Below are 12,558 nucleotides of genomic sequence, written 5' to 3' on the forward strand. Positions count from 1 at the left end.
TCCCCCCCTCTTCTTTATCCGGACTTGAAACCTCGACATAGAATAGAGGTCTGATAATTACACCCTTCTCCTTCTACGCAATCCTAATTATACCATCCGGGCGCAGTGCGTCATAGAACACCTCGAAAATGAAGCTGAAAGATATCTCAAGGACAGCTACCTTCGCATGGGACCAGTCATCATCTTCTTCCCCCTTACTGGCGACTGGTGCCGTGGCGGGTGCTCTGGATGAGAACTTCAGCAATGAAAGTCAGTTGGAGATTTGGGCACCAGATTTCGGAGATGAGAAAGGAATTCGACTCGGTGGTGAGGGTAAAGCTGCTCAAGGGAGTATAACCGTGAACAGTCGGTGAGTAGCAGCCGTTCTTCCTGTGAGAATGGACTGGGTCATGGAGGATCTCAACTGATCTCACATTTATCTAGATTCAATCGACTCGCGTGGTCAGCTCCATCTGCAGCTCACTCGAAGGGTCTTCTTGCGGCTGGTATGGAGACAGGTGAAGTCAACCTGTTCGATCCAGAGAAGATATTGTCTGGCTCAACGTGAGTGTCACCACCCTCTACAGAGGGATATCAGGAACTGACCACAGGTGCTGTAGTGCCGATGATGCTCGCATCTTCAAGAGCGATAAGCATACCGGTCCTGTACGAGGTCTCGACTTCAATCAGATCCAGAAGAATCTCTTGTTAACGGGTGCTGTGAATGCCGAGGTAAGCTGTCCAATCAACTTGTCCTAGCGGCCAAGCTGACGAGGTGTCATCTCATAGCTTTACATATACGATCTCAACAATCCAAGCAACGCCCCTGTTCCTCCTGGTCCTACATCTACCAAATTAAACGAAATCACCTCACTCCAGTGGAACCCTACCGTCGCCCGGGTGTTCGCGGCTTCCTCTTCATCAGGTTACACGTCTGTATGGGATTTGAAGGCTGGGAAGGAAATCGTCAGCTTGCAGTACGGTGGAGGTGCTGCGAAAGGAATGGAGACTGTTGGTGGTGTAGCAGGTTTGCAAATGGGTAAAAGGAGAGGAATGAGTGATGTTTGTTGGCATCCAGAAAATGTGAGTTACGTGTCCATCGTGTGTTTGGTTTCTGAAGCTGATTCCTAATAGGCTACGAGGTTGATCACTGCCTCTGAAGACGATGAATCTCCGATTATCATGTTGTGGGATTTGAGGAATACTAGAGCACCAGAAAAGGTGAGTGGCCACATATAAATGCAACTCCGCTAACATCCTCACAGATCCTTAGCGGTCATCATAAAGGTGTTCTTTCCGTTGCTTGGTGTAAGCAAGATGCCGATCTTTTATTATCGTGTGGTAAAGACAACAGAACACTTTGCTGGAACCCTTCGAGTGGAGAGATCATTGGAGAAGTGAGTTTGCCAGTCAAGCGACACCGCTGATTTATTAGCTTCCTGCAAGCAACGACTGGTCATTCCAAACCACCTGGTGCCCACGAAATCCTGATCTTCTCGCTACAGCTTCCTTTGATGGTCACATCGGTATTCATTCCCTTCAAACCACCAGCATGCCTTCTCAGCCAGCCGAAAAGCTCAACGAAGAAGCTTCTGCAGATGATATCTTCGGTGCTTTGAGTCAAGAAGAGCCTTCCAATGACACCGCCAATGTTCTTTCCCTCAAACAACCTCCCAAATGGCTCCGAAGACCGGTTTCAGCTACTTTCGGTTTCGGTGGTTTACTCGCCACTACCTCGAACCTACCTGGTGCTTCGGGTAAACACCAAAGTGGAGTCGTTCATCTTCGCACAGTCACCACGGAACAAAGTGTCATCGATAGAGCTACAGCTTTGGATGCTGCCGCCGGTGAAAAGGAGAAGCTCGCCGAGTTCTGCTCAGAACGGGCAAGTAGCAATGATGATGCTTGGAAAGCTCTTCAAACCCTGTTCAAGACAAATTCACGCGATGAGCTAGTTCAATTGCTTGGGTTCTCGAAGGACGAGGTCATCAAGAAGGTGCAAGATGCTATCGGCAAGTTCCCTTCTGTTACGGTTACGGAAGAACCATCTGAAGATCAAGCAAAGACCGATGAGAGGGATGAATCCGGTGTAGAAACTCCCACAGTTGAGAAGACGCCTGAAGAAGCTACTTCGACCGCTGATGAGACTGCCAGTGTCAAGGAGTCCGAAACAGCTTCTGCCACCGGCACCAACGAGAAGAGCCTTTTCGACGATGATCACGCTCCTGGAACTCCCGCCGCCGCCGCTGCCGATTTCTTCTCCTCCATGGCTTCGGGCTCACTCAGAAATCCACAACTCGACAGCATAATCCCTCACAAGAACAATGAATTCGTCGACTCGTCTGTGGCTGCAACCATCGGTAGTCGAGCTTCTTCCGTCAGAGACGAAATCATCACCAAAGAGAACACTTTCCAGATCTACCCTGAGGGAGAAAGCGACATCGATAAATTGATCACTCAAGCTTTGGTGATGGGTGATTTCAAATCCGCTGTCGACCTTTGTCTCGCTTCCGAGAGATTCGCCGATGCATTACTTCTCGCTGTACGAGGTGGTCCTGACCTCCTTCAATCCACCCAAAAGGCTTACTTCGCTCGACAGACCGCGTCGCTTCCCTTCCTCCGAGTCTTCCAATCGATCGTTACCGAAGATCTCGTCGACATTGTTCAAAACGCTGATCTTAGAGAATGGAAAGTTGCCTTTGTTGTCGTTTGCACCTTCGCCAAAGAAAGTGAATTTAGCACCCTCGCTGAACAGCTTGGTCAAAGACTTCAATTCAAATGGCGAACTCTTTTTGGCTCTGATAGTCCAGAAGCGAAGGAGTCTGCAAAGATCGCTAGACAGGATGCCACTCTATGCTACCTCGCTGCAAGAAGATTAGAGAAAGTGGTGAGCATCTGGGTTGACGAGATGTCTGAAGAGGAGGAAGCAACCGATACCACTCGATACACTGCTCACGCTCAAGCTCTTCAATCCTTCATCGAGAAAGTAGCAGTGTTCACAGCTGCTACAGGATATGAGGACGAAGACCTTCTTACTCCTACCGAGTCTGCAGTTGCTGCTGAGACAGGTGCTAGGACCTACAAATTGGCTGGACTGTACGATCGATACTACGAATACGCCGATCTCCTGGCTACTCAAGGTCTTGTCGACATTGCCGCTAAATTTGTCAAGATGACCCCGTCAGATTATAAGGGTACAGGTGCCGCTGGATCTGAGCTCGACAAAGCTAGGGATAGATTGTTCACAGCTGCTGGTGTCCAAGGTGGAAGCGTTTCCGTCAACTCAGCCTTTGGAGCTGCTAAGGCACAACCTCAAACTTCTACTTCTTATGCTTCTGCTAGTGCTTCTACGTACGCTCCTCAAACAGCTGGCCCGTACAGTGCTGCTCCTTCCTCTACTGGTCCTTACAGTGCTGTACAACCACCTACTCCTTACGGTCAAGCACAACCATTGGCGTATGCTCCTCCCCCCGCTCCTGCTCAAAACGCATACAAGCCTCCTGTAACCTCAGCGCCATATCAGCCTGCCCCACAATCACAGCAGTCTTACGGAGGATATGGTGAATCGAATCCTTATGCCCCTTCGCAAGCTTCGTCCTATCAACCTTCCGGATACTCTGCAAACGGCTATCGACCTAATGAACCACAAGCTCAAGGGTATGGTGCACCACAACAGCCTTACGGCGCCCCACCTCAGGTCATTCCCCCTCCACCTCGAGCTGGATCGTTAAATGGACCAAGCTCAAATACTCCACCACCTATACCCGCTGCTCAAAGGAGGGATATTCCTGGATGGAACGATGCGCCTAGTCTTGCACCCAAACGACCTCAAAGTGCGGTTAACAAGGAAGCTAACAAGCCTACAGCTATCACTTCTCCTTTCCCAAATATGCCTAATCCCTTCGAAGCCCAACCTTCTGGTTTCACCCCTCCTCCTGCTCGTCAGACTCCTCAACCTGGTGTCCTTCCCCCTCCGCCCAAGGGTGGTCCAAGAGCTCCTTCCGCTCAACAGATCCCTCCTCCTCCAAGATCAGTTGCATCCCCTCCCGCTCAGCAGCAACCACCCCCTCAATTCCAACAACCGCCTCCTCGTGGGCAACCACTTGCTGGGCCGCCACCCGCCGCTCGACCACCTCCACCACCACAAGGTAAAGGCGGACCGCCTCCCCCAGGCGTAATGGCTGGACCTCCTCCTCAGAGGGCTTTGTCACCTCTGGGGCCTGGTAGAGTAGGATCACCACTTGCAGGACAGATCAGACCACCACCTCAACAGAGACCTCCTCAGGCTATGTCACCGCCTAATCAGCAGCAAGCTCCACCTCCGCCACCTATGGGCTCGCGAATGGCTGGTCCCCCTCCTCCAGGCAGGAGTCCCTCTGTCCAACAACAGCAGCAACATGGTGGACCACCAACTCAGATGGTAAATTCACCACCCAAACCTGCTCAACAAGAGGTTCAGCAGCCACCAGCTGCTCCTACCAAACCTACTCACCGTGAGTTCACAAATGACATATCCCGTGAACATAGCTGACACACCATGTATCTGCAGCTGCTGGAGATAGATCGCATATCCCATCTTCCTCACGACCTGTCTTTGAGACTTTGTCGAATGAGCTTTCTGCCGTTAAGCAAAAGAACTTCCCTGTAAGTACATATATAGTCAAAACTGCATTCGTAGTGTACTACGACTCGTTGCTGATGAAATAATATGGTATAATTAGCCTAACGTGAAGAAGGTAGTTGAGGATACCGAAAGGAGATTGAATATCCTCTTTGATGGATTGAACAATGAATCGGTACCCAAACCAGCTTTGGACTTGTTGAACAATATCTCAAAAGGTGAGTTATAGGGACTAATCACAAAATATCCAGGCTGACCTTCCATCGTTGCAGCCATCGCTGCAAAGGATTGGAATGCTGCTTTAGCGATGCATGTTGAGTTGTTGACTGGAGCTACGGGTGATATGACAACTTGGGTGGTGAGTCACATTCATCAGTTGAGTCACATACTAATGCGGAGCTGATGGTCAACCACTTGTAACAGCCCGGAGTCAAACAGTTAGTAAGATTGAGTGTATAGGTTGATAGAGCAAAGATGTGAATAGTTCGAGTCATGTTTTCCGATTTTATATACAAAAAGATATGGCGTAATGAACTCTGCATACCCTTATGGATGATGTTGCCTTGTTCGCGAACGCCGACAACGGCATGCTTGCAAGCGGAAACATGCGAGAGATCATTTGAACGATGCAAGATACATGCGCGATGGATGACTGAGAAAGACACGATGCAGATTGTCTATGAAGAAATAGCTACAAATGATGAGTTCAATGAGATATGATATACTATGACATGACGAGACAAGATGAGTACAAGATATGGATGAAAATACTGAACAGATTCGTCTATGATATGCTAGATCCAATTGTCCGTGATAATATATTTATAACTAAATGTCTACTTTATATTCGTAAGGGACCGTCTTGATAGCTTCGTGATAAGAAGGAGGAGGTACCATCCACCCGTTCTCCATCGACAGGGATTCACCATGAATCATCCGTCCTACTTCCCTTCCTCTTGAATTTCTAGACAGGTGCAGATCGCTCCATCTGACATTGTGCATTGCGCCCCTTGGCTCCGATACCGACCCGACCACGATGGGCAGAGGGAGGGTCTTGACTGTTCCGGGGAAGTATCTCTTGAACTTCGATATATTGAAGTACCCCGCAGAGTTTGGAGAGAGGGGTTCGCTGAATTCTCCAGGCTGGGGGATCTCAATTGGCAGGTCATTGGCATCGGAGAATCCTGCGGGGAGGTAATCGGAGAGAACAGGAGAACCGGGTGTGATGGACAGGAAAGCTAAAGTGACGTTCAAGTGGAAGGTCGATGAAACGCTCACTCCTGGTTCTTCACCGTTCGGAGAGGTATTCGATGAATTCACATTCAACATAGTTGACATGCCGTGTTTCCAGGTGTTACTCCCATCAGGCAAGAGAGGTAATGCGATGTCTTTCAATCTGATTTTATCCTCTGAAGAAGATTCGATCCATCCCCATCTCGAGACTATCTCTTCTTCCACTACCAACCCGTTTCCTTGGGAGTCTAGTGGTTCCTGTTTGGATAGCGAGGAATGTTCTCTCCTGACTAGTGCGAGGCGGATCAATACCTGCGTGGTGGGCTGTAAGGGCTGATATCCACTTGGTAATTCCAGTTGTAAGTCGGAGATGGAAGGTGGAGTAAGTGAGATTGAGAATGGAATCGTCGAAGTGGGTGAATAGGTCGTCGTGGGTATATGAGGGTGGATGGTCCATTTCGCGCTTTGTCTAGGTAAGATTGGTAGATTTTCACCGGGAACGGGAGTTACGAAAGAGGATTCGATGGGTAGGTCGGTTTTGACGAAGAATGATGAGGGGACGTATCTTGGTGCTCTGGTCGGGAGGGTTTCAGGCATCATTTCGAATGGTTTCGCGGTATCTGCCAGTACGACTCTGGCACCGGCATTGGGGAAAGCGGGGTCGTCGCATGATAGTGTGACTGTCAGGGCGTACGTGACGGCGAAAGAGGATGATCGGACGGTGAATGAGGGTGGTAATCTTGGTGTGGAGGGAACTTGGACAGTAAGTGGTAGAGAGTAGGTACCACCCGGTAATCCATAGGTAGGATCGATCGAACACTCGCTAGGACGAGGAGGATTTCGGAGATATGTTTGCTGAGCATCACGAGCCCACAATGCTAGGCCTTCCGACAATGAGACGGAAACGCAGATGATCGTTCGTGGTTGTTGGTTTGGGAGGTGTAATGTACCGATCAATGACATTGATAAAGTGGGGTTGAGGTAATGTGGCAAAGAGGAGAATCGGTCGAGTTCGAAGGTCAGAACAACAGGGATAGATTGACCAGGGTAGAACGATGGTGGGATCAGAGAGGATGTTTCGGAATCTTGGTATGCTGCTGATATGGAACATACTGGTCTTGAAGGTGGGGGAGTGAATGAGAATGAATCTGCATGAGAGATTGTCATATTAGTTACATGGCGGATACAGAGATCGACGGCAAAATGCCACTCACCGGCAACGGTATCGACCTGCATCATCTCATCCTCTGAATGATCTACTTCTTTAGAAGCATGTTTACCATGGTGTATCAATGATGTCCAAAAGCCCCCACCATGTCTACGTCGAGATAACGAGGGGGTCGAAAAGTCTACACTTTCGGCCGTCGATTCTCGAGAATGATAGGACATCGAAGGGGATGGTGACATGGCTGGAGACCATGAGCTCGATGGACTGGCGCACCGCGAGCTGGAAGCTGAGGAATTGGTGGAGAATGGATGTGACATACTTGAGCGTATTCTATGTGAGAAGGGTTGAGATGGGAAGGAGGGGGATTCGGGGTACTGTGAAGTGTTGGAGGAGAAGACAGGTTGGAAAGGTGAATGTGGTGAAGTGTGAGAGGTGAACATTGTTGCAGGATGATGACTATATATATATATATATATATATATATAAGCTGTTCGATGTAAAGTTGTCCCCAATGAAAATGGTGAAGCAAGTCGTATTGTTTGTATGACTGTCCCGAGAGTCTTGTTTTTCGTTTTCTTTTGTCGGGTATAGACTGCTATTGTCTCGGTATTCCAACGAAGAACACAAAGTAATCGGGTATTGATCGCGCTGGGGGAAGACTTGTCACAACTCTGAGACAAGAAAAACGCAAAGTCAATCGCGTATACCGAGTCCTGGTGGAGGGGAATGTCTCTGAACAACGTTATCGTGTGTTTCCAAAAAGGACTAAGAGGCCTGTGGATCGACAGCAAAGTCGGATGATTCGTGGTCGTTGTTGACGACTTTCAATGGCTCCTTTGATGACAATGGCGAGCGTTGTGAATGACAAGCTATTCACACTTGTGTGGGTGGTACGATTCAAATTCACCTCGTCGGTTTGTCCAGGAAACCATGCAGAACCGAAACCTTGGAAGTCGGGAATGCTTCTTGTCTTTCACTGTTACTATGACGAAATGGTTCGATTGGGTGACACCGGTCGACTCTTCAAGAGTGAGTTGAGAATTACTTGAAAACCTTGGTGTGCTTATAAGACAATTATTGGGCGACCTGATCTGCAGTTCTTTGGTGATACGAATCGTTTTCTGGTAGGTATGTCCTGTAATTTCGGGTGAACCGCTGTTTCTGTGATGTACTGTTATAGGCCAAGCTCCCAAGCACCGAAAGAACAATAGGTGAAACAGGAAGAACGCCTGTTTGTGTCTGTTCTAGGATTGCAAGTTATTTATGAGATCTGGAGGATGCCGAACCAAGCGTAGCGTTATGATATTCGGATGATCCGACTGATCTACTGTTGTGTCGAGAAAGATGTCTCGTCTCGTCAATGCTGGAATACAAACAAGAGCCGCGAATCGGATCGATGGATAAGACAATGACAAACAAGGAATGTAGATTGAGAAAGGGGGAAAAAGTTTCTTATGTTGGGGACTTCCCATTCGGTTTTGTATATGTATGATCGTGTGAGATCTTGTCTGTGTTCTTCACGAAATGTAAAACATCTTTTACCGTACTTGGACCTTCCCGTCACCCAAGACGTCAGAACGATTCCAACCAGGTCGAGGAAAGGCCCCAGTCACAAGTTACTGTACATTCGATTGCTATTGAGTCCGAACCGGGAAAAGCATTTTCGGGGCAGGCACAGTTACTGCACTTTGATCCTTGCAATCCTTAATCAGAACCTCATATACAAGCAATCAGAGTAATAAAGGCGGAATGGAGGTGTTGAGCCCACAGTCATAAGATCTTAGGGTTGTCAGTGGAGGGTGTTACCGAAATGTCTCGCCTCGGTAGCTTTCTTTGATTCATTTGACCGCTTTCGCAGTACTGTACCAGTGATGACGCGCTTCCACGGTGGCGACACGCATCAGAAACAATTCCAACTCACTGCAATTGGCATATAAAGCGGAGAGAGGGAGTAGGAGATTGACGGGTACAAGAAGAGCCTACGCGGGAGGTCGACGGGTACGTGGGTATGATGATGCTAGAGCTGGACAACCCGCAACCGGTACAAGGGAGACTGTGGAGAGTACGTACAGTACGTTATCAATGATCCTCCTTGACGTTTAACGGGATGTACGAAGTCTTTTTACAGGTTCCCTATGGTTAATTGTCTCAGTGACCAAGGGATATTTTGGTAATCGGACCTTTTGTCCCATTGCATCCATATTTTCCGCTTTCCCTTCTGCTCTCAGCACATGCAAGGACGGCAGACCGTCTCCTTCCCGCCGAAACCCTGAAAAGGAAATCTGAACCATGTTTCGCTCACTCTGGACCGGCCGCCTTGCATCCCTTCGAACCAAAAAAGCGGGAATGGCCATCGCGTATTTTTAGACCCGATCAACTAGTTCTGATCGTACCAGGCTTTCCTCTTTCCTTCCAGATGCAAGCAGCCTGGGAAGACCTCTTAACGAGATGGGATCTTGTTATGGCTGCATAAATGGATGCTTAAAGGTTGATCAGATTCCCATTTGACCGGTTGTAATGAAAGATCGTATAAGTGGAGCTAAGAAAATTGGATTACGAGAGAGACGCAGGTCGAATGACAGAAGAGGCGTTCATTCATGCATCACTGTCATCATTCAGCTCCATTCAAATTGGTTCAAGGCCAAGAGTTCTATAGCGACATAGAAGATACTCATAGAACCGCCCTTCAGCTGCATGAACCAGGAAGGACGATACGACGCTGGAACAATGAGGCGTTCATATAAGAGCGGTACTGACATCATCCACATGGGATATCCAGTAGCGGCTTCGCAACGAGGCGACCACATGTACATGCACGGAAGCAGTAAGAGGGCGGCCGCCTTCGCAGACACATACCCATATTCGTACTCTGAGTACATGTCTCGGTCTCATATCCTACCACGCACGTATCGCACATTGATCACTTCACACCACTCCGAACAACGATTCCGTACACAAGAGCATGTACACCCGCATGGAACATACTACAAGCCATGTTTCTCTACTCCTTGAAAGAACGTCTCGTTTCGTCTTGTCTCACTTGCGTCGTCGCATGCTTCTATTGTTGAAGGTCTCACCGAATAGTCCGGCCGTCTGCATATGTCTAAGATGGCTGAGTCACTGCCCGGACTCAAATTCGTCACAACATGCAGAAAGATGTCTGCGGCAAAATGAATTAGATCCCAGTATCGGCTCAACAGCCTTTTGACGTATTTTGCTCATTGTATGCTTATGAAGACGAGCGCATTATTCAGTTGTCCAGATGCAGCATCCAAAAGAACGGTAACAGGAACGGTAAGCTACAGACCAGCATGCATGTGTACAAACTAGGGCTGCATGACGATTTCCGAGACATGTTCAAGTTACTTCTTCCGGACAACGAGGAGACGAAAACCCTCCGAAGAGCGATACAAGTACGCAACAGTCCATGCTCATGCTCGTGGTACAGAGGCAGATATGTGCAGGTATGGAATGATGCAGGAGTGTCATATATATCATGTCACAGTGCTGCATTGAAAGCTTTTAAGTCCGCCATCCACATTATCGCTTGGGTCTGCGAGTTGAGAGAAGTTCGGGAAGAGGCCGTTAAGGCCGTTAAGTCATAACGCTTGATCCGGAGAGTAGTACAGTACATAACGGGTCAACCACTCTGTTGGTACTCTTGTCACAGTCTATGTGTTCCCCAGCCCGTCACAGGTCCCTTCTTCGATTCCCGGTGTACTGCTTCTCAACCAAAACCCGGACTAGAGCTACATCCTTCGCTCGTTCTGGTGATCTGCCTAACAAAGAGACTCGGACGTACCCGATTGTGCGGTGACTACCTCGATCAACTCATAGGTCTCAGTGCTTGTTTAGCGTGTTACAAGTACGAGTGAGTTACTTTTGAGAAAGCTGAATCACGAATCTCATCTGAGAACAGAGTGGTTTATCAGATTAACCTATCGATATCACATGTTCTTGACGTCATATGGATGTATGACGCTTAACTCACTAACGATTCATAAATATCTGACGGTGCGAGTACTGTAATACTACCGATCGTGGGTCATTATGTCAAGCAGCTGATATGTATAAAGGCTGCTTGTGATTGAGCAAAACATTACTCACTGGTATATGCGAAGCAGCAGTCTACAAGCCACGATGGGCCGCACATTCACTGAAGAACCTTCAACGTGGACACACGGCAAAGCAGAGGTATCCCCGGGAGTCAAACTTCATTATGTGGATTCCAAGCCCTCGCGATCTATCAGCGCCGGCAATTCCAAGGGGAAGACCATAGTGCTGATACATGGCTTTCCTCAAACATGGTATTGCTGGCGACAGGTCATTCAACCACTTTCGGAGCTGGGTTTCCGAGTGATAGCTGTTGATTATCGTGGTGCGGGTGATTCCGATAGACCAAGAAGTGGCTACGACAAGCTCACGATGAGTAGGGATATACATACGCTGTTTAAGGAGAAACTTGGCGTGGACAAAGCAATAATTGTGGGGAGCGATATCGGGAGTATGGTGGCTAGTAATTTGGCGGTGCAATTTCAGGAGGACGTGGAAGCTTTGATCACTTTTGGTGAGTGTTGGGCTCTCTCGTCCACAATCATCATGCTTTTCAACAGGTATCTCTGTAGGGTATCTCTGGATCACTCGGCTGCAGTGTATAAGCTAGGAGGGATGGCAGTGGGGTTGGTACTGAGATAAGTATACATCTTCAGAGGCTCCTATACCAGGTACGAAAGCATTCGACAAAGCCACAACCGAACCTTCATCAACCTGGTCATTCCTCTGGCATTTCTTCTTCCACAACCAGGCGGATCTGCCTGAATTGTTGATTCAAGGGAAAGAGAAGGAATATATTGGACACTTCTATCACAGACTGGTGAGCTCCTTTACCTTTATGAAAAGATATCTTAAAGGCAGGGTTTGGATCTCACCGTGGGAAAGGGATGATACTTATGCAACTGGTCCGTAGTGCTACGACCCCTCTTTCGTGACTGACAAGGACCTGGAAGTTTGTGAGTAATCACTCTTGGAGAGTATTCCACCACGACGATTCGTATTGATGATGATGATGAATGTCAACCAATATAGACGCAAAGGCATTCTCAGCCCCAGGTGGGATCCGTTGCGGACTAGATACCTACCGAGCGTTCCTGGGGGACAAACAAGATTTCACGGGCATATTAAGTAAGAAGGGTAAACTTTCGATACCTGTTTTGACGTTGGCAGGTGACAGCTCTCCGATGCAGGAGGTAAGTGTCAGGACCAGCCATAACTCGCGATCGGGATGGTTGAGTTGAGCTGATACCTTGTTTTGCGTTGACAGTTCATAGAAGATCAAACGAACGAGTATGCCAAGGATGTCATCTTCAGGCTGATCCCAAGGAGTATGCATTGGGTACCCGAAGAGAACCCAGATGGATTCGTTGAGGCCGTAGAGGGTTTCTTGAAGGATAAGAGGTTGTTGTAGACTCGTCTTGAAGTATGGTATCTTGAACATCCAGTAAAGCAGTCTGTGTCGCCATGTCTGCGGACGGAAATTCTTTGATCCAGTCATTGTGGT

At 48.3% G+C, this 12,558-nt stretch overlaps 3 protein-coding genes across 3 annotated transcripts; 2 read left to right on the forward strand and 1 right to left on the reverse strand.

Annotated features, from left to right (window-relative positions):
- Nucleotides 1-128: 128 nt before the first annotated feature.
- I302_100124 (uncharacterized protein) lies at nucleotides 129-5,059 on the forward strand (the record flags this gene model as incomplete). The annotated part of the gene is made up of 11 exons (XM_065869025.1): nucleotides 129-349; nucleotides 424-543; nucleotides 600-711; nucleotides 769-1,062; nucleotides 1,114-1,200; nucleotides 1,245-1,287; nucleotides 1,485-4,472; nucleotides 4,529-4,623; nucleotides 4,701-4,818; nucleotides 4,873-4,958; nucleotides 5,024-5,059. 11 exons carry the CDS (start codon nucleotides 129-131, stop codon nucleotides 5,057-5,059), a joined length of 4,200 nt encoding a protein of 1,399 aa, XP_065725097.1.
- A 369-nt stretch (nucleotides 5,060-5,428) lies between these two features.
- I302_100125 (uncharacterized protein) lies at nucleotides 5,429-7,318 on the reverse strand (the record flags this gene model as incomplete). Its single annotated transcript, XM_019190149.1, has 2 exons — nucleotides 5,429-6,981; nucleotides 7,048-7,318. 2 exons carry the CDS (start codon nucleotides 7,316-7,318, stop codon nucleotides 5,429-5,431), a joined length of 1,824 nt encoding a protein of 607 aa, XP_019046897.1.
- Nucleotides 7,319-11,141: 3,823 nt separating this feature from the next.
- I302_100126 (uncharacterized protein) lies at nucleotides 11,142-12,465 on the forward strand (the record flags this gene model as incomplete). Its single annotated transcript, XM_019190150.1, has 5 exons — nucleotides 11,142-11,568; nucleotides 11,711-11,874; nucleotides 11,968-12,010; nucleotides 12,087-12,247; nucleotides 12,322-12,465. 5 exons carry the CDS (start codon nucleotides 11,142-11,144, stop codon nucleotides 12,463-12,465), a joined length of 939 nt encoding a protein of 312 aa, XP_019046898.1.
- Nucleotides 12,466-12,558: the final 93 nt, after the last annotated feature.

Source organism: Kwoniella bestiolae, chromosome 1 (assembly GCF_000512585.2).
Source record: "Kwoniella bestiolae CBS 10118 chromosome 1, complete sequence".
NCBI lineage: Eukaryota > Fungi > Basidiomycota > Tremellomycetes > Tremellales > Cryptococcaceae > Kwoniella > Kwoniella bestiolae.